Source organism: Pteropus alecto, unplaced genomic scaffold (genome assembly GCF_000325575.1).
Source record: "Pteropus alecto unplaced genomic scaffold, ASM32557v1 scaffold110, whole genome shotgun sequence".
Classification (NCBI taxonomy): Eukaryota; Metazoa; Chordata; class Mammalia; order Chiroptera; family Pteropodidae; genus Pteropus; species Pteropus alecto.
The window spans coordinates 4,252,975-4,278,230 of NW_006431920.1; the positions used below are offsets into that span (position 1 = coordinate 4,252,975).

At 39.1% G+C, this 25,256-nt stretch overlaps 1 protein-coding gene across 1 annotated transcript in view; it reads right to left on the reverse strand.

Annotated features, from left to right (window-relative positions):
- COL4A3 (collagen type IV alpha 3 chain) overlaps window positions 1–9,826 on the reverse strand; it is an 82,805-nt gene extending 72,979 nt beyond the window's left edge. The window contains 3 exon segments of the mRNA XM_015585385.1: window positions 975–1,031; window positions 8,354–8,633; window positions 9,708–9,826. Of these exon segments, the coding sequence (XP_015440871.1) occupies window positions 975–1,031; window positions 8,354–8,633; window positions 9,708–9,826 (456 nt within the window).
- Between the last annotated feature and the right edge of the window lie 15,430 nt (window positions 9,827–25,256).

Consider the following 25,256-nt stretch of genomic DNA (forward strand, 5'->3'; position numbering starts at 1 on the left):
GAGAGACGAAGTCAGTGTACACACCTCCAATAAAAAGAGAAATAAAAGAATTTACTAGACTTCTCTCAAGGTACTTAGGTACCTTCACAGATCCTAGAATAACATCTCGCACATAGTAGGGATTCAGAAAATGCTTCTTGATTGTAAGAATGACTCATAGATTTCCAACAGAGATCTTAATATATTGCGTGAATAGCTTCAGGAAAAAACCCTAAATCAAACTACACGGAATTATAGAATAATTTTAAATAAACATAATATAATTATTATAATTAGCATATAAATTATACGTAAAATTATTTTATCTAAAGAGTTTAAAATATGCTTTTTAAAAAATATTTTTAAGCAGTCATCTTTCAATATGGTTAAGCAATTCATTAGTGTATCTAAGGAAAGGATTTTGTAAACAAAGGCAAAACTTTAGCTCCGCCTCTGTCTTAATTATCACAAATTGCAAGTTAATGGAGCGAATTAATGAGATTTCGCGGCATTCATTTTTTTTTTTTTTGATTTCTGCAATAGAGCTTCCCCTCTGCTGAAATTTTGCCTCGACTAGGGTGCTGTTGCAGAATTCTTCCAGCAGGGAGCGCCCTGCACCAACACTGCAGGCCTCAGAAATCAGGATTTCGATGTTTATTTTATGTCAAAGTGAGTGAATCGAGTTGTTTTCAGTTGTTCTCTCGCGTTTAGCAAATGGAGTATACATAAACTTTCTTTTTTTGGCTAATTTGCTATTTTTCTTTAAAGACCAAAATAACTACCGGTATTTATACAAAGTTATCTGAAGCTTCCTCAAAGCCCTCCCTGCCTCTCCTTTTTTTTTTTTTGGTCAGGTTAATGTTTATGCACAATTACTTTAAAACTGGACTTAGGAATACTATGCTGCTGATCTCTCTGCTACTCGTGAAAGAAGAATGTGAATTCCTGGATGAGCTCTATAGAGAAAAGAAGCAGAATTAAAGTTTTATTTTTACCTTCTCCCCCTTGGTCCCATCACAGAAGCACTGGCCTTTGTCCTCACAGGCACAGCCCTAGGGAGAGGGAACGAGAAAAGTTCTTGTGTAAAAACAGCTTAATATGTCTCACCTGCCAGGTCACAAGCAGACATATTTTTCTGTTCTCTGAGCATCGAACATGCATCTTTAGGAGCCGTGTGGTACTGTGCGATCTAGCGATAGAAATAGAGTAGTTAAGAGAGGAGATGTTTCGTATAGAAGAATTCTCAGATGTGTGTATATCATTGTTATTGTATTTAGGAATTTTAAGTCATTTATTTATGAGAAGACAAAGTCAGCTGTCCCTTTTCTCTTCTTTTTGATCAATTTATAGTTAAACCATATGAAATTGCCATTCTCGTAGGTGGAACGTGGCCTAATGTTGGCAAATTTCTTAGGTTTAGCAGAATGTACACACATATATTTGTATATATTAATCGACGATATCCTCTACAGGTAATTCAAAGGTTTTCTTTTCTTGAAATAATGTTTAAGGCTGAGAAAACAATACCCATTATGTGTCTTTAAAGAGAATGAACTAATTCGCTAATGCTAGTATCGAAATGTTGTTTTCTTATTAAAAAACAAAACCAAAAATTTAGCTGTGAGCTTGACGACTCTTAGCTGTCTATCACCTTGACACGCTTACAACCCCAGCTTTCACACCTATGCACGTGCCAACTCTAAGAAAGGTCCATTTTCAAAATTTTTGTGCCAGCAGAGGAACAAAAATAGTTTCAAATAGTGGATTTAAAATTTATTTTGACACACGTTTTATGGTTAAATATTTCTCTTTCCTCTTTGGGTTAATATTAACTGAAAATTAGTTTGCTCTCCCCAAAAAAGAACATATTAATTGACAGCAGAGGCAGGGCAAGGATAGGAGATGTGCTGGCTAGTAGAAAAAAATAAAACAAAAATTGCCTCAGATACCCCTAAAGTGGGGACTTTATTTGTGCAATCGAAATAAAAATACACAAACAAAGCTTTCTTTAATTGAAAGTATTTCCTAAGCCTACAGAAGGCTAGGCTGTCATTCAGGGAAGGAATTACATAGTAATTTCAGACACTCATTAATGTTCGTCATCACATTTACACACATTACATTACATGAATGGAAAGTAACTGATTGAAAAGTCTGAATTCTCCCCCAGGGTTGGATATTCATTCGGTAGTTTTTGGAAGACTAAATTTCTCCAGTTTTTCACCCTTAGGAATTGCTTGGGGCCATTAAGTCATATCTGACTTTTTCAATCTTGTCTTTCTAGATCTTTAAACTTCATGCTCATTTCAGTCACATATTTAAGTATACCAAGTATCTACTATAATAACATACTAACCTAGCACACTAATATCTACGAAAGCAGTGGTTGGCAAAGTGTAGATTTGGAGACCAGCAACACCAGCATCTCCTGGAAACTTGTTAGAAGTGTAAATTCTCCGCCCCTCCCCAGACACAGTGAGTGGGCCTCAGGAATCTGTTTTAACAAGCCCCCTGGGTGATTATGATCACATTGCTCTAAACTAACACCTAACATCCCAGTCTGTCGGACAGAGCTAATTCTCTAAAGACTCCTAAACACTAAATTGTTGGAGACACTAATCTGCACATCTGTTTTTTGTTTGCGAGGTCTTCTTTCTCTTCCAAGAAAGTAGCCAGGCATATGTGCTCCTCACGTTCAGGACACTTTTGTCACTGAGTGGAAATCAAAAGCTACCTGAAGACAAGACTCCTCCAGGCTTTTGTTTCTGGAAATGTGAGAACCTGTTCAAGGTTGGTCCCCAAAATGGAAGGAGCAGGCTTCTGCTCCCATGCAGCATCTGGAGGAGAAAGCAGGGCCTCAGAAAGGAAAGTCTCAGTCTTGCCCCAAGGTGACTAGCTACTGAAGAAGGACCTGGAGGCTCAAGGTTACATGGCAGAGGTGGGCCACTGTTTTCAAAGGGACAGTGAGCATCTCTGACTCTTTTGCCTCCCAGACATCATGCAAACCTGGGTTCTGAGCATCTCTAGACCACAGGTGGTAGGAGGCAAGTGGACATTTCTCTAACGCGTGAGAAGGTGCACAGATGCCACCTTAATTTTATTTCTTGGATTAAAAGTCATATTCAGTCTACTACTGGAAATCTTTCCGTTTTAACTTGAGCAACTAAGTGTTTGAACTCCTTCGAACTAGATCAGGTCCCCATTTTATATGGTCCCATGGGCCACTTGCAGTTATATGTTTAATGTGTGTTTTCCCTGGCGATGCTAAGCCCCTGTAGAGAAGGAATTGTATGTACAGTCTCGTTCACATCAGTAACCCGGTAACATGTCCTGAATCGATGCTGCGGATCGATCGACTGGATCAACGAGTAGATGGAAAAATGGAGAACTCGTAATTTGTTCACATTCAATTTGGACCTAAAATTTTAAGGCATATGAATTATATGACTATCATTGGGCTGTCATGACTGAGATGTTTTCTATATGTATAAATTATGAACAACTATGGTTGAAGTGGCAAAGAATGAAACTAGAAGCCTTCGCTATTTTAACACATGTTAAAATTAACATAAGGCTAATTAGTTTTGGTTGCTGAGATACAAAAATATTTTTTGGAAAAAAATTTAAACTCTCAGAAGAGTTGAAAAATAGTATAATGAACACCTACACATCTTCTCATTTATTTTTAATGTTAACATGGTGACCTACTCCATCCTTTTTTCTCTCTCTACACACACACTTTTTTTGCTAAACCATTCAAAAATACACTACAGACACCATGCCACTTCACCCCTAATAATTCTGCATGCATCTCCCCCATACAAGAGTATGTTCTTATCCAATTACAGCATCATTTCCAAATGCACGAAATCAACACCGATGCAATAACTCCAGGTTAGTAGTTTTTTAAATAAGACTTTCAGCCTTATCCAAGGCCCTTGGTGACCATTAGCAAATGAGAACTTATTTAATTTTCAGCAGATCTTTCATTTCATAACAGAAATTTGGTCTCAATTAAAGTTTTCCCCTATAATCAATACCTGAAGTCTGATCTCAGTGAGTGCCTGTCACTATTTTAAGAACCCTGAGGACTCCCACGGGGGCACCGAGGGAAGGGTGTGGGGTTCTGTGTGTGAGCACTTTATTCTCTTGAATTTCCTCTTGCCTGGCGCCTGGCTTCTCATCGCCACCCATGACAACTCTGCTCTCCTTTTTTTTTGTCATCAAAACCACAGTTCCTGATCTTTTTCATTATTGTCCTTCAGTTTGGGTCTTGAACCTTCTTGGGTAACATGTTTAGGTTTTGTTTGTCATTTGGTTTCATTGTTTTCACATTAGGGGAGAAGCCATATTTGATGGCTCAGAGCCAGCTGGTTGGTTAAAGCAGGAAATAAAAAACAAACAAATAAATTGATACATGAACATGTTAGTTTATTTTAACTTAAAACATTTAATGCACACCAGTTCTTCAATCTTGTGAAGTAGGGCACAGGACCTTTTGAGGGATTGGATCTGCTATTTAGAGTTCTTTGACAGCATCTTGCTGGATTGCACCCAATGAACCACTAACAGCCTCTAGTTTTGGCTTCTTTGAAACAGACCAATTGCTTCAAGATGCTTGTGGAGCAACCTGAGTATAGAATCCCTCTGGATATTAGTCCATGTTTTCTTCTAACTCTTTAAATGTTATCTTAGCTACATTTAATTGATTAGTGGTTTTTCTGTCAATTTTATCAACTCTTCCTGGTTGAAACACACGTGTCTTTTTATGCATCCACATTTAACCAATTTGTTATTTAATATTTAATTAACTTACTTGGTTACAACAGTAAGTGCAACTGGCAGCAATGACTAACTTTTGGCAATTATAGAACCTCACCAGTGACACAGACGCGTGCTAGGGAGAAGCCCATAAGTGTCTAGTGGGCAGCGAGCAGTGGGCATCAATCGGTCTATCGTATAGAAGGTTTCGGGAGTTCTGGTTAGCCCAGCAGACAGGTAAGTGCAGAGCCATGGAGGGAGGGTGTACTCTACCTGCTCAGACACGTCCTCTGCGTCACCCACATGCACAGGGTCAGCCCTGCACACACAACCCCAGAACCGGACCCAGGGTTGTGCTCCCAGGCAGCATAACTGCTCCACGCTCGTGCCACCTTTAATTTTCAGTGAAACTGGCAAGGCGCAGCCTGTCCGTACATCTGCCCCGTTGGACCGACTAGGACTTCAGAGTATGCGACCATTTTGCTGACATGTGGATGTGCCACTCGACTGAATGAACTCAGATTACAGTCGGGGCAGAGCCCTCCGGCATTTGTTCAGTTGCTGCTCTGGAAGCCAGTGCTGCCTGAGTGACACTTCAGAGAACCTGGCACGGGGCCTCGCGAATTAAGGTGCTTCGCTGGTTTGGGACGGTGATGACAGTAGCCCCAGACTGGAGGGATTCGTTTTCTCTGAATTACGCTGTTTTCTCTAAAATAAAAATTTTAATTTGCAAACATGTCTAATAATTTAATTATTCAAACAGATTATTTAGCTAAATGATATGGCGGTGTATTTTCATTTTCATCGACTTGGATCTACTTTTTTGGACCCATTTTTTGAAACACCATGATTATATTAGCGGAGTAGAACACATTAATTACTATTCAAAATGCTAAATCCATGAAAAACCGGAATGACCAAATGCTCTCATTAAGAAATCTCTTAGGCAATGTTTTTATGATTTTTCCTGTTCTAACAGTCAAGTACCTCTTAGTTTCCAAATACTTTAACGAAGTAAGAAATCATTTGTCATGAACAGAAAGCTCTTAATAATGATTTTATGACTTTTCTCTCCCTGCTAACCATTAACGCTTCGGGAAGTCACCCAAGGTTACATGATGTTTTGGCAGTTCTGCATATTAAATAGTTAAACTTGTGGAAAATCATTCTTTTAACAGTCACATTCATTTTTCACAATGTCCTCACTTAGAATGCAAAAGAAACTTTGATAGTAGAGAATTTTAAAAGGGTTAGAAATCCAGAAATCACGGGCCTTAGGCCGGGTCGATGTAGGATCTATCCCCAGGTTTGCCAGCTCCTAACTGGAACTTTGGACAAATTACTTAATCTTTCCAAGTGACCTCATCCATAAAGGAAGATGTCAAGATCTACCGTGCAGTGGTTTTGTGGGGGGGATTTGCGGTGCTGTCACAGGGAGTCTGAGGAGTGAGTCCCCTGCACAAGACTCAGTAAGTGGGGGCCACCTCTCTCTCCTTTGTTTTGCTGCACCATCTTGTGCCAAAGGACATACGTGCTACTGTTTGATCTGTTTTTCCACTCGGAAGAACTAGCCACCGTCTTCCCAGACAGCTCTTCCTAAAGTCGTGTGTCCAGCACCAAAGAACTGTGCGCTGATGCTGAGGTCAGTGTAAGAGAGACTGAGAAGTATTTTTGTTAAACCACAAATGCAATAACCACACATATTAATAGTACTCTTAGAGTGCACTAATTACATTAGTCGATTAATCGAATATTATTTGTACGTGAACACATACATGACTTATTTGGTTAGTAAAATCTTGGTTTGAGACCCCAATGACACATGATGCTTATAAGTGAAAGGTGCCAAATCAAATATATCATACAAAGCCAGCAAGCACTTCCGGGAATCCTGATCAGCTGTCCCTTGCACATTTATCTTTGTCTCAACCCCTGTCATGCCCATGCATGGCCCACGTAGCGCCCGAACGTTGCCTCCTGTCCTGGGCCAGTGTGGCAGAGAGGTTAACGGTTGCCTTCCTGGGTCTAAATGCCAGCTCTGCCAAGTCGCCTGTGTGACTTTACAATAACAGTTGAGTACTTACACAAGTACCCAGGATGCTGGCTGAGGGCTGTGAAGGAAGCCAGAATATGTCAGCCTAAAATATACCTCTTTGACACAAAAAGTATTTTTTGAGCCAAAGACAATTAAGAAGGAGTAAATGCAGATAAAGCTTCTCCTTTTCTACCTAAAGGCAGGAAATAAATCTCCTTTTATTGAAGACAGACTCTTATCTGCCCAGAGATGGCACCAGAGGAACTGGCGAGCGAACAGACCTTGGTAAACTCACCCTTAACTTCCTCGTTACCCTGCCCCAAACCTCTCTTTTGTCTGTTCTTCACAAATTCATTGTTTCTTTGCCCAAAAAGGTCTCAAAGTTTCCTGCTCTGGTCATTTCTTCAAATCTTTGTTTTCTTGCGAAGGCTCCCACAGATATGCAAAAATTTAATGAAACGTGTGTGCTTTTCTCCTGTTAATCCCATCTTTGTGGATTTCATTTGCAGACCAAACAGGGGCCTTAAGAGGCTGGAGAAAAACTTTTTCTTCCCCGACAGCTGTTACTGTGGTCCACCAGCAAGTGGGCTATTACTAACTGGTTAACTTAACACTGCTACTTAAATGCTCATGAGCTGAGGGCTTATTGTGTTTACTGGACTGCAAGTAGGAGCTGTGTCTCATAATTCTTTATATCCCCCACCACAGGCAGGCAGTAAAATATTATCTTTTTATTTTTAAAACTAATACAGGATGTAATTATGCACGCATATATCTTATTCAGTCATCAGCCAGGAAGTAATTTCCAAATCATTTTGGATGTTTCCTCTTTCCACTGTGAGAACACGCTACGCCCAGCTTCTGAGCATTCTCCTGACGCAGAAGCAGCCCTCCCGGAACCCCCAGAAGCAGCCCTCCTGGCACCCCCTGTGTCTCCTCCCCCACGCCCGGCCCAGCCCGGCCTGACCTGGGTTAGTATAAGGGGAAGTTGGCAACGTTCAAAGCTGGTTAACACTCTACTGAGCAGCTCTGTTGATTTTGCAATATGATTATTGACCCTCTGCCCAGCCAATAGCCGGAGGCGAACGTTTTTGTGTGTAGAAAGAAGAGCTGACCCAGGATGACGACCGTGCCAGACAGACTGCATGGGCTGGCTTTTGGCAGGGCCTCTCTGCCCGTGTCTGCCTCGAGCAGCCGCCCGTGAACCTTGACAACACGCCCTCCGGTCAAGGAGACTGTCACCCGTGCTCTGCTTTCTCAGTGGCCCTGTCTTCCCCATCCAGACCCGTTGTCACCACCCTCGGATATCACAGAAATCTCACTGCAGCTGCCCCTTTCCATCTTTCGACCCCTGTTCAGAGAGACACCACTCGTCTAGACATCGAAACCAGCCACCCGTTTTTGATTTTCTGGATGACAGCGAGCATACAGATTACTGGCTCTGACAAAGACGGTGGCCATCAGAGGCCTCGGGAACATTTGGGAATAAACAATACAGTAAGGATGTTTTGCCCATGTGATGCAGTGAGTGGTAATTATATCTACAATCGTTAACTCCAGGTTCTTTAATTTTCTTGCCCTAAAAGGTTTTGAGTCCAGAAGGATTGAGAGGCCTTCGTCGCCCACGTCAGATCGACTCTTCAGGTTCCTACGGTGAGGATGCCGTAGAGGAAATGGACTTCGATTCGTACCAAAGCGACAGCAGTAGTTCACATTGTGGGGCCCTGACTGCATGAGGCACTGTTCGGGGCTCTCTGCCTTGTGCATGGTCACCTTTACACCTGGAGACAGTTCTGTGAGGTAGGTAATGTCGTTGTCAGCCTCATCTTCCAGGTAAGAACACTGGGGTTTCGAGAGGCTAGAGGCAGGAAGGAACAGAGCTGGGGTATCTGAACCCAGAACTACATTCTCAACCGCTGTGCCTTATTTTATCACTGACTGGCGCTGGTGGCTTCTGGGCACTGAGGGAGGGAGACTTCATATCATCTCCCTTCCCTCTGTCACTGGGCCCCTGATGATGTGATGTAAAGTCCCAGTGATAAACACAACATGATTGTCATGAAATTAGCCGTATAAATCAGGAGTTGGCACGCTGCAGCCCACAGGCCAAACCCAGTCTGCCATCTGGTTTTGTACCGCTTGTGAGCCAAGTTAAGACTGGTTTTTCTATTTTCAAATAGTTGGGGGGAAAGAAACACAAGAAAACTAACATTTTGTAACATGCGATGATTATATGAACGTTAAATTTATTTGCCTATAAATAAAGTTTTATATTTCATCTCTAAAAGAATGTGTGGGAATTCATTTTCTCTCTTGTTTATAGGTATGTACATAATATCTTTGATTTTTCCTCTTGGCCCACCAAAACTTAAAATATTTACCATCTGACCCTTTGTAGAAAAAGCTTCTTAATGCCTGATTACCCTATTTAATTATTAAATTATCTTGATTAAGCTACAATTAAAAAACGAAGATAGAAACTAAAGAAGAGATCAGCTCCAAGCTCCAGCAAGAGATGGTCTTCCACTTTGAACAGCCAAAGGAATCTCTCTTTCTTTTCTATCTCTCCCTTGTTTGCTTCCTCTTCCCCTAATACACTTTAGTCCAAAGTTTATGGTGGGGTGGGCATAGGTCATGCAGTTTGGAGAGTGTAAGAACCCCCAGATCATCTAATCCCCAAATTCCTAATATTTTGAACTTCAAAGAGCAGTAAAACAAAACACATTTGAAATGGAGACCAGCATAAAATTGTCTTGTTTATATTTTGCTATGTAAGGGCCATGCCCACCTCTAAACACAAACAAAAGGACGCTGCCACTCACCAACCCACAGCCAGTTTATCATCTATTATCATCATTATTCTAAGAAAATAGAATAATCATTATATAAGAAAAAAAATAAAACACTATAAAGGAATCAAATAAATGCTCACAAAATACAAGATACTCCTTTAAAGTGGAAACGAATAGCTTTTACTTCATAAACAATCTCTACACTCTTCTTACTTTTCTCATTTGTCTTGGTCTGGTAAAAGTCACTACTGGCCAACATAGGCTTGACTTTGGGAATCCCTAAACTAGTTACAGTTGCCCCCTCTCTTTGGTCCCCATCTCTTCTGTTCTGGTCCGCCACTATGGGCTTAGTGACCTATTGCTGCATGATTTGCTCTTTGAGAAGTGCGAGCAAGCTAGTCTCATACAGTGTAAAGCACGTTAATGAATTAATTTTTAAAAGTCTGACCTGTAACTGACACATTTTGTAGGAACCAATGCCTCTTAAGACACACACACACACACACACACACACACACACACACACACACCTGTCATAATGGCAGAAAATTCAAACTCTAGACTGACAGGCAGAGATGCATGTAGGGGCAGTGGGAGCCCCTTAGATTGCATGCCTGGTTTGCCTACGTGTAGGACCAGATCATTCAGGAAATATCTTCGATAATATTATTTTTTTTAAATGTGGCTCATATACAAAAATCACCTCCCTCTTTTTAATCTGACAATCAGTGAAGAAGTATTTGATGGGATTTTACCTACAAACTGACAATCAAGCCAGGTATTTCGGGGTTCTCATTGATATCTCCAGAGTAAGCTACTTCAGCTGGAAATACCTCTCCTTGGAGAAGTCACCCTTAGCTCTTGTCCACAAAGAGGATGACCACATGCCTTTCACTATCTCTACCAGCTGTTACTTGGCTAACTGCACCAACTGTCAATAGCAAATCTAAAGTGAACTTAAAAGTTTTACATTTTTCAGCTTTGAGTTCTGGGAGAGTTGTTAGCAGTTTTTAGAAACCTGTATTAATCAGAGAAATGTGAGACATTTCAAGGAAAAATCCACTTTGTAGCTGTGAACCTAAAAATATGCAAAAAGGAATGTAAGATGCTGAGGGTCACCATATGATGAGGCCACTTTTTTAAACAAAAGCCTTCGGATTCCAGAGAAGACTCTGATGTCACATTGTTTGAAAATGCAGACACTGCTTGAGTAGCAATATCATTCTGAATAATAAGCAGAAAAAACAGGCTCACTTGTGTATGTGAGAGTTAATCCCGAGAGGATTGATTAAATACCTTATATGTGTCCTTTCTAAAACCAGAATAAGATGATGGATAAAGGATAAAATAAAGAATTAAAAAGGTATGAACCCACAAGACAAGGAAAACATGTGAGAAGAAAAAAAAAAACCAGATGAACGTGTCAATTCATTTTTGGACGATGGATGGCGAGTGAAAGCTTTGAGTCAAGTGGAAGAGGACATTTGTGAATGCTTTGGCATGCATTCTCTGTTTCAATAAAAGATAATATAAAAACATTAAAGTAAGGCATACATTAAAAAACAAGACAAATATTTCTAGGGAGAGAAATGAAACGGCAACAGAAAGCAGTAGGAGGGGCTGATGGCTTAGGCAGCTGGAGTTCAGCTGCATCCATAACTAAGTCATAAAAAGACATCGTGACGTCTGCTCTCTTTCTTGGATTACTTGTGCTGTGAGAAGCTAGTCGCCACATCAGGTCAAGGCCTTATGAAGAGACTCACGTGTTGAAGAACTGAGGCCTCTGGCAATGATCTTACGAATGAGCTACCTTGCAAGCTAAACTCCCAACTCTATCAAGCTGTAGGTGTCTACTCGCCCAGCCTACAGCTTGACTGCAACTCCGTAAGAGGCTGTGAGACAGCGCTCCCCAGCTACGCTGCTCCCAGATTCCTGGCCTTCAGAACATATATGAGAGAATAAATGTTTGCCGCTTCACACTGCAAAATTCTGGGATAATTTGGTCGGCACTAATAAATAATACAGGGACTCAACTAAAATGAAAAGTTTGATAGAAATGATGAAAGAGAAATTCAGAAAATCTTCCCAGAAAATAGGACAAAAGGAAAAGAGATGACAATAAGAGAAAAAGCTAAGAAGGTCTGAGCACAATCCAGAATACCCAGTGTCTGACAAATAGGAGTTTCAGAAAGACAAAACAGAGAAGACGCAGAAGAGGAAATTATTGAAGAAATAATACAAAAAACAATTTGCTAAAGTGGAAAAGTCAAACTTTTAGATTGATAGGGCCCACTAAATGTCCTCCGCTCATAAACACACACACCTGAGACACATTATCATAACATTCCAGAACCCTGGGGACAAAGATCTCAAAAGCAAACAACAACAAAAGAAGAGTCATATCAAAGGTCTTGGAATCAAAATGGAGTTGGACATGACAACTGTAACACTACAGGGAGATATGGCAGGAGGCCTTCAGAATTCTGAGGAAAATTGATTTTCAACCCAGACTTTATACTCACCAACTGATATGTTAAGTTTGAGGAGACACAGACATTTTCAGATACATGATGAACTGAAGATAGTACTTCACAGGCGCCTTTGCATAGGAAACTCCTGGAGGGTATGCTCCACCCAAAAAGGAAATTGCATCAAGAAAAAGACACACATGGGATGCAAATAAATCTAAATTAGGATGAAAGACCCAGATGGAAGCCACAGGGAGGAGGGCCCTTGGGGACACCAAGAAAACAAGAAAATTATCTGATGCGTGTGATAGGAGAAAAATTTAAAACTTTAGGAAAAAGAAAAATTTGTCCAAGAAATTCTACAAAGGTGAAAAGTAGTGGCTCAGCCGTGAATGAAATTTCCATAATCACACACTACCAATTTAACCAAACATTATGATGTAAGCATAATGAGAAGGTTTGAGACAAAGGAGGAAGAGACCTCACGTGCCGAACTATAAGTCAATAGATAGTGTTCAACTGACAAACTGAGAAATAACTTTGTAAGCTTGTTTTCAGAAACATGAAGGTAAATAACTAGAAGAACTGGTGACAAGAGTTGAAAATGATTGCCTCTGCAGAGGGGAACTGGGAGATTGTATTTGTTCTGCCTTTAATATTACAAATATTTCATTATTATCATTATTATTTTTTTACTATCCGACTATTTTACTTTGTTAAAAATGCACAATAAAAAATGAAGTTCATCCAAAACAATAAAAAAGTAAGTTCATCTCACAAGCAGAAAATTTCCTCTTACTTTACATTTAAACTTTTATAATTTATTATTTGCTCAAACCAATAAGCATTCTAAGTTCATCTTAAGTGGTGTGTTTCTCCAATTTGGAAAACTACCAATTTTAGTATTGACTTTCTGGTAGAAAAAAAAAATACAATGTGAATAAACATAGGAAAATTTTAAAGAAAAATGATTCAGACGGTTGATGAAAAAACCTGAAGTTGACAATTCTCTGCAGACAAAGGTAAACCCTGGAGGTTTCCTGAACTTCCACTTGCTAAGGGCGGAAGCCGCACACTCTCTGCTGTTATAAATCATAGACTGTGAAGACTGCAAGAGGCCGTAAGATTCATCTGTCTCCTACAGATTCCGAGGTTGGTTCAAATTTTATCTGGAGCCTGTGACTTATAACTTTCCCTCGGGTAGATGAGCTGACTGCAGTTTGGGGAAGCACAGAGGCCATGCTGCGTGCCAGAGCTCTGCCAGTTTGGGGGGCCATGGCCCACTAACCTGTGGGCTTTGTCGTGGGGCACCCACCTTAAAGAATAATTGTTTGGGGCTGAATTGGTCTCTGGCTCAATTCCTGGTTGGGGTTGGTCACCGCTGTGAAACGATCTTCTCCCTAAAAGCAGAGGACAGTAGATACTGTCCTGTTCACACAGACTGGGACTGGACATATGCTAGTAAACCATGGCTATAACTCAATAAAGTATCAGAAGAGACTCTGATATCCTCAATTTGTTTTTTTTAAATGTATGATATAAACGTTCGGGGTGTTTTTACTGCATTTGTTATGATTAACATATTTCTCTGATAATACCAGTTCAAATCAAATTATGATCAAAAAAATCTCTCTCTTTAGTTTCATGGTATTCCAACTGAAATTTAGGATAGCAGTTCTCAATTTTTAGGATACATTAATTATCTAGAGCCCTTTGTAATCTTACTTTCTAGGAGCCCAGTCTTATAGAGAGTAGGTCTGAGAGCTTAGCACTTATATTTGAAAAAAGCAGCCCAGGCAACTGGGTTGTAGGGGTTCTTTAGACCAGGGGTCCCCAACCCCTGGGTCATGGACCGGTACTGGTTTGTGGCCTGTTAGGAACCGGGCCATATAGCAAGTGGTGAGCAGGTGAGCAAGCCATCTGTACTCGCAGCCACTCCGCAGAGCTGGCATCACCACCTCAGCTCCACCTCAGATCATCAGGCGTTAGATTCTCATAGGAGCACCAGCCCCTGGTGCCAAAAAGGTTGGGGACCACTGCTTGACCATAGTTGAAGAATCTTCTTTGCACATCAAGCCTTAATTGCGAATGAAGACTCATCTGAAAAACTATTATACCAACATCTGTGGTATTTATAAAATAAGGAAACACTTTACTTTTAAAAATAGAAGGTAGTTGGGATTAATTATCAACCCTAAATAAATTCTCTATTATGTCATTTCCTTGATTAAAATAATTTGTTCATTCCCTGTGGTCACTGGTGCCAAGTTTAAACTCGTCGGCCTGACATACGGGGCTTTTGGTGTTCTGGTCCCCACTATTCATCCTGTCTCAGAAGCCACTGGTCACCCCCGAGTTCTCTTTCACATTCTTGTGCTTTTCCACACGGTCTTTCTTCAGCCTGAATGTCCACTTCCACTCCCATTTCCTCAGCTAGGCAAAGTGCTCCTCATCCTGGAGCAGTTTAAAGGTTATCTCTACCCGGAAGACCACGTCCCTAAGTCCCTGGGGCCCTGGGTGCCTAGTTGCTTTCTCATCTGTCCTGTGCTCTTATAACACATACCTAATTGCATTGTCATTATTCGTTTACATGATTTCTCCACCACCTGACAAAGCTTCTAACGGGCAGCCACATTTTTTTTGACTCCTCTCTATGTTCTTAATAAAGGGGACATGGAGCAGAGGTGGCATGGGGGGAGCAGTTCTCCCAGGGGGAAAATTAGCTGTATCACTGACTTACTGGGCCTGGGCGAGAGTCCATGTACGTGGAAAGGTATAAAGAGTAATGGGCCAAATACCCTTTCCTCTGCTACCTGATGTAAGAAACAGCACATTACAAATACAGTGGAAGTTCCCCGTGTTGTCTCTGAATCTTCAATTAAGTGCGTTCTATAAAACTGCCTTATTCCAAGGAAATTGAACGAGCAGCACTCTGTCCTGCTCTGGTCCATGCATAGAAGCGTAGCTGTGGAAATTGAAATGTTGGTGAGATTCTGTCTTCGGCAAGTACAGGAAATCAGAAGGAGAAGCTACCAGGCCCCAGGGAATTTGTAGAAATCTTGGGCAGAATTTGGATTTCCCATGGATTTGAGGTGGCATTCAAAGAATTTCAAGTAGTTTTAAACCTCAAAGGACAGGATACTTCTAGATAGCATTGGGGCTACAATCCTAAATAGTAGATGCTCAATAAATGTTGACTATGTGAAAAGATAGATTACAGGGCGTTAAATACATAAAGTTGGTGGTAGGTATGATTTATATAACTATATAAGATATATAACTATTATTAAAGCAGCAAAAGAAGGTTAAAATGAAACTGGGCAAAAGTCAAAAGTAACAATTCTTCATGGCACTGAAGACAGATATGGATAGATAAGCATATAAATATAATGACAACTAGAGTGAGACGTCATACAAAAATAAATAAGGAAGTGTAAGCTATGTCTCTGGAAAAACAAACATTTGGACATTTTAGACATTTCGATGATTGAATTTTTCTTCTCATCCAGATGACTAATGCCGAGTAAATAAAATCTTAGGAGCAGATAAACGAGAAAGCCATGGGTGAATTAGCCAGAGTCTTTAGGATTAGCACTGTGGGCAGGGCCAAGAATCCACTAGCTGGCAGACTGTAGAATTATAAATAGGAAGGACACTAAGAAAAGAGTAAACGCATGAGTAGAAAAGCAGAGTAAGTGGAAAAGGCAAAGACAAGATAGAAATAATGGGTCAGAAAACAAATTTTATCCTTTGCTCTTTTATATTAGATCAGAAGATGAGAAATTCTGCTCAATGGTGATGTTTGGTGTGTAGAAATACAAAATGATATGAGAAATGGAATTTTTATTAATTCTGTATTTTAGAATTACATAGGATTACTTTTAGGCAAAAGTAACATAATTTAGAATACAAAGCAATTGAAATTCAAGTCACTACATTTTTAAATTTTAAGCATCTTTTAGAGCACTTAGAGATGATTATATTTACACACTTGCTTTGCTTTTCTCTCAAAATTGAAAATATCTTTTTGCTGTTGCTAAAATAGAGTTTGATTGTTCAACTCAGATCAACAAAGCAGGCATCTAGATAGCTCGCTTCACTGTTAGTTTTGGAAGGAAGCTACAGAAAGAACAACAAAAGTGCATTTAAGTTAGTTTTCTTAAGATAGGGAATCATATCAGTATCATATCCTAATAAAAATGCAGTGTTTTTACATGATATCTTTTCGAATGCGCAATTGCATTTAGAAAAACCTAAAAGAGGGTTTAGCTATTCTGGCAAGTTCAAAATAATGATATATGAGAATATATACATACACACATATACAAACATATACACATATACACACATATACATATATATACATATACATTCACATACACATATACATAACATACACACGTATACATGCACACACACCTGTACATATATACATACACATATGCACATACATATACATACATATATATATATGCAGAACTGTAAAATGGTGTCACCGTCTGTCCTTTAATACAACTTTGGCAGTCCGGTTTAATGCGAGCGGCAATGTTGTGCATTATACAATGTTGACATTCAGTCGCATTCAGGTATTTCCAAAGTCATTAACTCTGGGAGTCTGCATGTGTATTTTAATGGGTGAATGTGATTATCACAGTAGGGCTGAGACCATCTTCAGCTCTCCAGCAAGCACAGCCTTGTTTGCAAAAACATTCTGCGCAGTGGAACCAGCAAAGCCAGTAATGTCCAAAATAATGTTGAACTTTCAGGCCTGCACATGTTAATACTTTATCTCCAAAGAAAAATACTTAGGTCTCATCAGAGACAAGGTGATCAGGATTTATGTTACAATTTTCTTGAACAATTATCTCTACTGTTGAATTCAGTTGCTGAAACCAAAAATTCCATTTCTGAATCTTTGCGTGGTGAGTAAACTGCTAGATAACACACTGATAATTTTCACAATTTACAGCTTCCCTGGAAAAAGGGAGGAAGTCCCCAAATTAAACATCATGTAGTGATGATACACTAAGCATTATTTTTTTCTGTCTGATATCAGTTTTTGCTATAATCCATATCTATGAACTGTGGCTATTGGCAAGTACCCAAATAAGACAGGGCAATAGCCAAGAAAACGTCATGGTTAAAATCAAGATGAGCTATTACAAATGTTTAAAATCAGCAGATACGCCTTCACAATGTACATACCTGCTGCTTGGTGAATAACATGCTTACAAATTGCTTGCTTAGAAGAGCAAAGTGGCTGATGTCAGTGTAGACATAAAAACTCGCTAAACTATATTTGATTATTAAAAGAAGTCTCATTTGGACCCAGGGTTGTTGGGAAATGTGAAATATTCTACAAAGTATAATTTCTAGATAACTAAAGTTTAAGCCTAAAAGTGTCCCAATTTTAATCATCCGTTGTTATATTACATGCTCCTCTGCTTTTGTAAATATATTGTAAGTGACATAATCCTCCCTTTCTAAACACTTGCTGTCACTGTCAACACTTTTGTGCCCTACTGGATTCTTGGCACATAACTGGTGATTAAGAAATATTTGTTGGGTGATGCTGTTACACGTACAGAGATATCTGCATGTATATTGTTTGATTGCAGGATGGCGGTACATGATTTCAATTGTTAAATATGCTTTTTTTTTTTTTTTTTTGAGGGAGACTTGTTTTGTGGGATTGGTATCTCTTCTTCCTACTGTTGGTTTCCAGTCTATATAGCTCTCTGTACCTTTTTCCTCATTTTTAAGTGTTTCGTCTATACTATTGATTAAGAAATCAGGCAACTAAAGTTTGGTAGAATTGCTTATAAATTCAGAATAAAGAGACTCTGGGTAAGGTCTGAAGCCTCAATGATAAACAAAGTTCAAGAGCTTTGTAGCATTGTCCTGGTTTTCGATTATCTTCTAGATCATTGAAATTGTTAGGTAAGGGTGGTGTCTATATAACTAATAAATAAACATTACAATAAAATCTAAACAGTCATACCTGAAACACCCTCTTATTCTTTTTTAAAAAGAATAAGTTTTTCATTGTGGTAAAACATACATAAAATAAAATTCACTGTTTTAACCATTTTTAAGTGTACAGTTCCGTCGTTTTAAGTACATTCACATTGTGGCGCAATCAATTTCTGGAACTCTTTTCATCTTGCAAAACTGAAACTCTGTCCCCACTAAAGAACTCCACATCCCACCTCCCCCCCTCCCATACCCTTGATGACCACCGTTCTTTCTGTCTCTATGAATCTGATGACTCTAGTTACCCCGTATAAGTGGACTCATACATTATTTGTCTTTTTGTGACTGGCTTATTTCACTTAGCATAAGGTCCTCTAGAGTCATCCATGCTGTAGCATGTAAACAGCCTCTTATTTATTTTATCAGAATTAAAATTTATTTTAATATCAAAAGAGTAACACAAACATCTATCACTGAAAGCCAAGGTCATGAAATGCATACCTGTACACATGATGCTAGGAAAACCTGAGGGAGTATAAATCTGCCCATAAAACAAGCAAGATTTTATAAGGAGTTGATTACCTACATTATGACTTATCAGTACAGTGGAAGATTATGGCAACACAGAAAAAGATGAGGCAGAGTCATACGTATTATATTGGAAAGAAGATATGATAGTAAGTGAAAAAAATCGGTCACTAAACAGTATGATAATATTTTTGTATGAAACATATATGTATATGCATAGAAATTGTGGAAGTACATGCACAGAACAGTTAAAAATGGTGATCTCTGGGGGTGAGATTATCGTGACTTTCATATTTGACTTTTTATTTTCTTGAATTGTTTTAAAATTTTTGCTTGTCTATTACTTTATAATCAGAAAAAGAAACAATAACAAAATTCTTTTTTTTTAAAGGAAATGATGATGATGACGGAATGGTAGACTATTTAACCTATCTACAAAAATGAGAAATAAAAATGTATTGCTGAGTAAAAGGTATGTTTTATGTTAGGTTTATGTTAATTTTTCATTTCCATTCTACACGCTAAGCCAATTAGACAAACAAAAAAATCTAATGTAAGTTTCAGACATTCAAGAATGAATCAGTCTGAAAACAAATATTTTCAGGTACACTTCATTCTTGTGGAGTAGCCCTGAGGCAATGATGTGATAAGAAGGTTCTTAAGGCAGACACCCAGACTACAAAGCTCTGTGAGTTTATAAGAAGGCTCTTCAGAACATGAGACGCGAAATAAATGAGGACGAAGCTAACAATACCTGTGAGCTTATTTCAAAGGACTTGGCCGCGAGTCTCAAGTTCTCCACACACAAATCTTTGAAATGTTTTTCACTTTACACAGTCAGGGCCTAGAATTCATAATGAACAGGTATTTGAAGAATGGAAAGCCAGTCGTACGCCCAGAGATAGCTTTAGGACTGTGAAGTGTTTTTATAGGCTCTGGCTTAAGGAATAAAAAATGAAAAAAGACATAGCTCTGGATGCTCTCTATAGTGATCTGGATTTAGAGTAAGAAAGAGAAAAGGTTCTGATGCTAAGCTGTCACGAAAATGTGACTTCCTTTAAAATGTGTAAAATACAAATAACATATGTCTGAACCAGAGAATATACAAATGACAAAATCCCCATCACAGAGGATTTCTCTATAGATCATGGGGAATATTAATGGCATGTCTGATATGTTCAGAGTTATAATATATTTGGGTTTAAAGATGCTCTAAGAATAAATCAATGCAACTTTTTAATTTTTAAATAAAGAAAAAGCATAATATATATGAAGAATCCTGCTTTCCTAGTGTGCATATTTATGGGATTATAATACACAGATGTTGTATTTTACTCAATTATCGAGAATTTACACATCAATTACCATTCCTAATTTTGTAGTTCAGTACCTAAAAGTTCCTAAGAGTTCAATGTGTGGAAGATGAAATGAATCAGACTCTAATTTACTTAAGCCATCTTCAGAATTGATTCTCATAATATAGAGTTAGTTTCTTTCTAGCAACATCTGTTGTTGCTTCTAAAATTCAAATGAAATGTTTGTTACATTGGGGCTCTAAGTTTATTTTCATATGACTTATTTCCAAAAAGGCAGAAATGAGAATTTACATCTCTTAGGCATGGTTTAGAACAGGGGTAGAAATTCAGCCCGCAGGGCAAATCTAGTCCAGCATCTGTTTGTGCATGTCTCTCAGGTTAAGAATGGTTTTACATCTTTAGGTGTAAAAACGCTATCAGCCTTTCTAGGAGTACGGTTACTCAGATTGTTGAAGACATTACTTCTTGACCCACAAAGCCTGAAATATTTACTTTCTGACTTTCCAGAAAAAGTTTTCTGATCCTTGGTATAGAGTAGAAAGAACTGGAACTGGACAGAGAGCAAGACTTGAGTTGCTTTTCAGAATGTCATCTTGGCCTGGTTAAGTACCCTCTCCAGGTTTCCATTCTCTTATAACATATGGGGTCTTTCTTAATTCTAGTTTGTGCTTCATGGTACACTGTAGCTATTTAAGACAGTCTAACAAATCTCATTTGCATAGCACCCAGAGTCTAGCACTGTGACCTTGATTTGCTTTGGAGGAAGACAGCTGGGTCAGGATGAAATGAAGTAATTATGGGGTTTACAAATTTCTAAATGTCAAAACGAAAAGTCTGACCAAAACAGGTTTGTTTATGAATGGCCAAGGCTATTCTGATTGAGTCAAGAACCATCTTTCGTGCAAGGGTCTTGAGTTTTACTTTGAAAGGGTTTGTAGTCTCTGAACAGACAATAGGGGCAACGTCATTCTTGATGATGAAACCTCTCAACTGCTTTTGCCAGGACCCTACAAACAGCAGATATTTACCCCACACTACGGCCTGACATCTGAGGCCCCAGAGTGAGAGCTGAGAATGTTCTTTTATGTAAGACAAGAGCAAATGAACCACGGATGGCCCAGAGCCACACAAATGAGCCGCACCATTGTAAAATGTTTATGGAAGTGTAATAGGCCCTTAATAGCCAAAGCACATCTGAGTAAAAGAACCAGATGGGTAACATGCTGTTCTAGATTTCAAGACTTGTTATAGAAGACTGTAATAAGGAAGGCTATACTGTGGCGTTGGTGCAGAGATGACAAATAGACGGATGGAACAACATAGAGAACCTGAAGATAGACCTGGTGTATATAAAAACCTTATATATGATAAGACCAGCACTGCTGACCCCCAGGGAAAGGGTAGACTGTTTGATATATGGTGCTGAGTCAATAGGTCATCCATATAGAAACCAATGCAAGACTTCTCCAACTCATACCTTACAAAAGATCAATGCCAATGGGACTAAGCACTCAAATGAAAACTACAAAATTTTTAAACTTTCAGAAGAATATTTGAGAGTGTGTCTTTATGACATAGAGATAGTGAAGGATATCTTAAGATGCAAAAGCATAGATTATAAATGGAAAGATCGATAAATTCTACCATATTAAAACAAAAAAAGTTTCTCGAAAAATACTATAAAGAGAATGAAGACATAATTCATAAACTGTGATAAAATATGTTCAACATGAAAAATCAACAAAAAGTTAGTATTCTAGGAATCAAAAAGAAAAAGACAAAACAATGGACCACAGATATGACCAGTCGTTTTACAGAGAAGGGAACACACACCGTCCATAAACACATACAAACATGCTCAATGCCATCAATAATTGGAAAAACCGGAAAGCTAATCCAAACCCAGGTCTGGCTTCCCACATACCATTTTGGCAAAAATTAAAGGTGAGTTTCAGACAGGCAAAAATTAAGTCCAATAGCCCCAAACAAGAGAAAAGACAGCAAAACCCTCAGATCCTCCAGGAACAGACTGTGAGCTGTTTTCCTACATGAATGTAGCATTTCCTAATGAAGATGAACATGTACACAGCCCACCCCACAGCAATCCCGTACCTAGGATACTCTCTGCAGACCTGCCACACGTGCCCTGGGACAAATACACGAGCATGTCCTCAGCAGTTTTGTTTATAATAGAAAAAACTGAAAATCTCCACATATACTTTAAGGCAGAATGGAAAAATATATTTTGTTTCATTTATAGAATGGGATATTATATAGCAATGAAATGAAGAAACTACGGCTTTACCATTAATGAGGACTTAAAAAACACATGTAGAATGAAAAAAGCATATCGCAGTAAATGCATTTAGTATGATACCATTTACATTGAGTTCAAAACTAACACATATATTTGTTTGTTTAGGAATATATGTGTGTGTGTGTGTGTGTGTGTATACATATAGAATATAAAGAAAAATGAGAGAATAATTAACATAAAATTCCAGATTGCATTCAGTGGTGGCGAGACTGTGGGATGGGAACATATTGTGGTAGATTATATGAGTCTCAAATGCACTGGTAATGTACCTATATCTTAAGGTACACACACATATACACATGCCTGGTTATTTTTGTACTCTTTATGCTGTGCATATACAGCTTGTACATTCTTTTATATGTATGTGGCACTTGGTAATGGAGGGTAGCTTTGTAGTGTTTGTTACAGACCTACAAGAATACTCTGGAGCCTTTGTCTCCATTCTACAACAATAGTTACCACAGGTGTGGGTTCAGTTCAGCGATGGCCCAAAGGTAGTCGGACTCACAGGTACAAATTATGTAGCTTTTACTGTGTACCTGGCATGGTATTAAGCACTTACTTACAGTAACTCATTAGATCCTTACGAGAACACTTTGAGGATGTGGTATTATTATTCCCAATTTACAGAGAAGAAAATTGAGGTAAAAGAGATTAAGTAACTTGCCTAACATTTCAGTTACTCAGCTTCAATCTATTGAGCAGTTGAGGGTTGGTCAGGACATATCCATATAAAAAAGATAACAAACAGAACCAGGGTAAGATTCTATCTTTTAATGTTCCGATTCATAAGATTGGGTTACAGAGGCTCCACAGACGACTCAGAGCTAGAGCTGGGTTATGAAGATGATAAGATTCAATGCAAGGAATCTACTGGGGAAGATACAACAGGTGGGGAGAATAATAAGCAAGGTGAGCGGTGAAAAGGTGCAAGGCATGATGAAGACCTCATGCTATCCAACCTGCTGGCTAGAGTGAGGAGGGCAGGAAGGGAAGTGCCAGATGGTAGACTAGAAAAGCAGGTTGGACATCCCAGGCAACTGACACTGGATCAGACCATCCCGACACAGTTGGATGCAACCTAGACCATGTACCCTTGGAGAATCCCCCAGGATTACTCAGGGATAACTTTCTAAGTACCTCAGCATGTAATGGGAATTAGCACTGTGCTGGCGACTCACCATGTTGGTGACATACGACCATGATTAGCAGAGCTGCTTTTTCTCAAGACATATTTCGTGTTGTTCAAAAATAGCTAGTTTAGGCCTAAAATTAGGTCCTCAAAGTTTGTTTTTAATGCCTTCCTTCCTCTCTGCTTTTCCTTGGGAATTCTTCAACTTTATCCTCTTCTCTTCCGTCCATGAAAATTTTAGGTAAAACAATTTTAATGCATTAGAAATATTTGACACTAGGTTCTTTTGCTTCCTGCTTGTCTCCTATTTCTTTATATTGTCTATTTGTCTTTCTCTCTCTCTCTCTCTCTCTCTCTCTCCGTCTGTTTATTTGTCTTTGTTTCTCTCTCTTTCTCTCTCTCTCGCTCTGTGTATGTGTGTGTGTGTGTATGTGCGCATGTGCACTTGCTCTTCTTTCTACAACTTTGCTTAGGTAACTTCTACATACATATGCAAATGTCAGAGAGAGGAGGGAAGAGGTAGGGAAGTAAATAAGAAGTGAAGAGAGACAAATACTTGGAAGAGATATATATTTTGATGTTATACTAAAATGCACGTCCTTCTGGTGTGTGTTTGATTTTTATTTTACGCCTGGGTGACGAGGCGGTCCATTTGTATGATTATTATCTTTTTTTGTTGTTTTTCTAAACTTTTCTGCTAAGGCACCAAGAAGTTCTTTTAATTTTGGAAGCTTGGGGTGAAAGGTAAGGGATGACAAGAGTAGACACGGTTAGGTATGCAGAGAGCAAGTCCCCTGGAGTTGCCCTCACTGGGGCTCTGGTGTGAGGGTTGGGGGTGGGACCCCTGCACTTCCATAGACCTGCTTGTCTAGCCCAGAACTTAGGCTTCACCTTAGAGATACCTCAAAGTCCTCCTCCTCCTTCTGTCTGTGGATTCCCTCAGACTATAGATATGGTGACAGAGAATGTGTTGCAAGGACTTTGGAGTTAGGAGTCTAAGGTTTGATTACCTGCTCCACTATTTTCTAGCTGAGTAAACTACCCAAACTTTCTACATTTCTTCTTCTTTATTGGGAAAATAGAGTGACGATAAAGATACTTCCTTATGGGTTGACACGAGGCTTAGCCGAGGTAATAACTTGTGAAATTGCACACTGGTATATAAATGTCAGTGACTGTTGGCATTATTGTTACCCTGTGATCTTGCCTGAGCTTCTCCAATCTTAATGCATGTACAAATCACTTGGGTTTTTTTCATTAAAATACAGATTCTGATTCAGTAAGTTTAAGGTGGGGCCTGAGAATCTGCATTTCTAACAAGTTCCCAGGTAAACCCACCTTACACGACCACGGACCACACTTTGAATAGAAGGATCCGGTCAATTCCTTCTATTCCTTCTATTGTTCTCACAATAACTCACTTTTGTTGCCTTTCTGGGTTCTCTTCCTTCTTTCTGTTCTCTCATCATTTTCTTCTTGCCCTTTCCCTAGTTCCTATACCAATCTATCAAAATCGTACTCATTCTTCAGAACCGACCTCTAATTGATTGAGCACTGGAATCAACAAGCCATATCCTCTGAAGTCCCAGGCTATATAACGCAGACCAGTTGAATTCAGAAACTTTGGAGGCTGAACCTAGTCATCACTATTTTTTAAAGCTGTCCAAATGATTTTCATTGGAGAGCTTAAGGTGAGAACCACTGCCCTAAAGCCTCAGCTGAGCTACCCATGATCTCCCCAGATGTGGATTGACTCGCCAAGACACTTCTCTTAAGACACCTGACATCTTGCTGTTTTATTTAGTTACATGGTTCCCTGTCTTATTCTACCTAATCACAAAAAAGTTCCTTGAAAGTGGAGACTGACTCTGTATCTGAATAATATGTAAAGCTCATGAAACTCTTAAGAAAACATTTTGAACATAGTAAGATTTTGAAAAATATTTATTGTATTG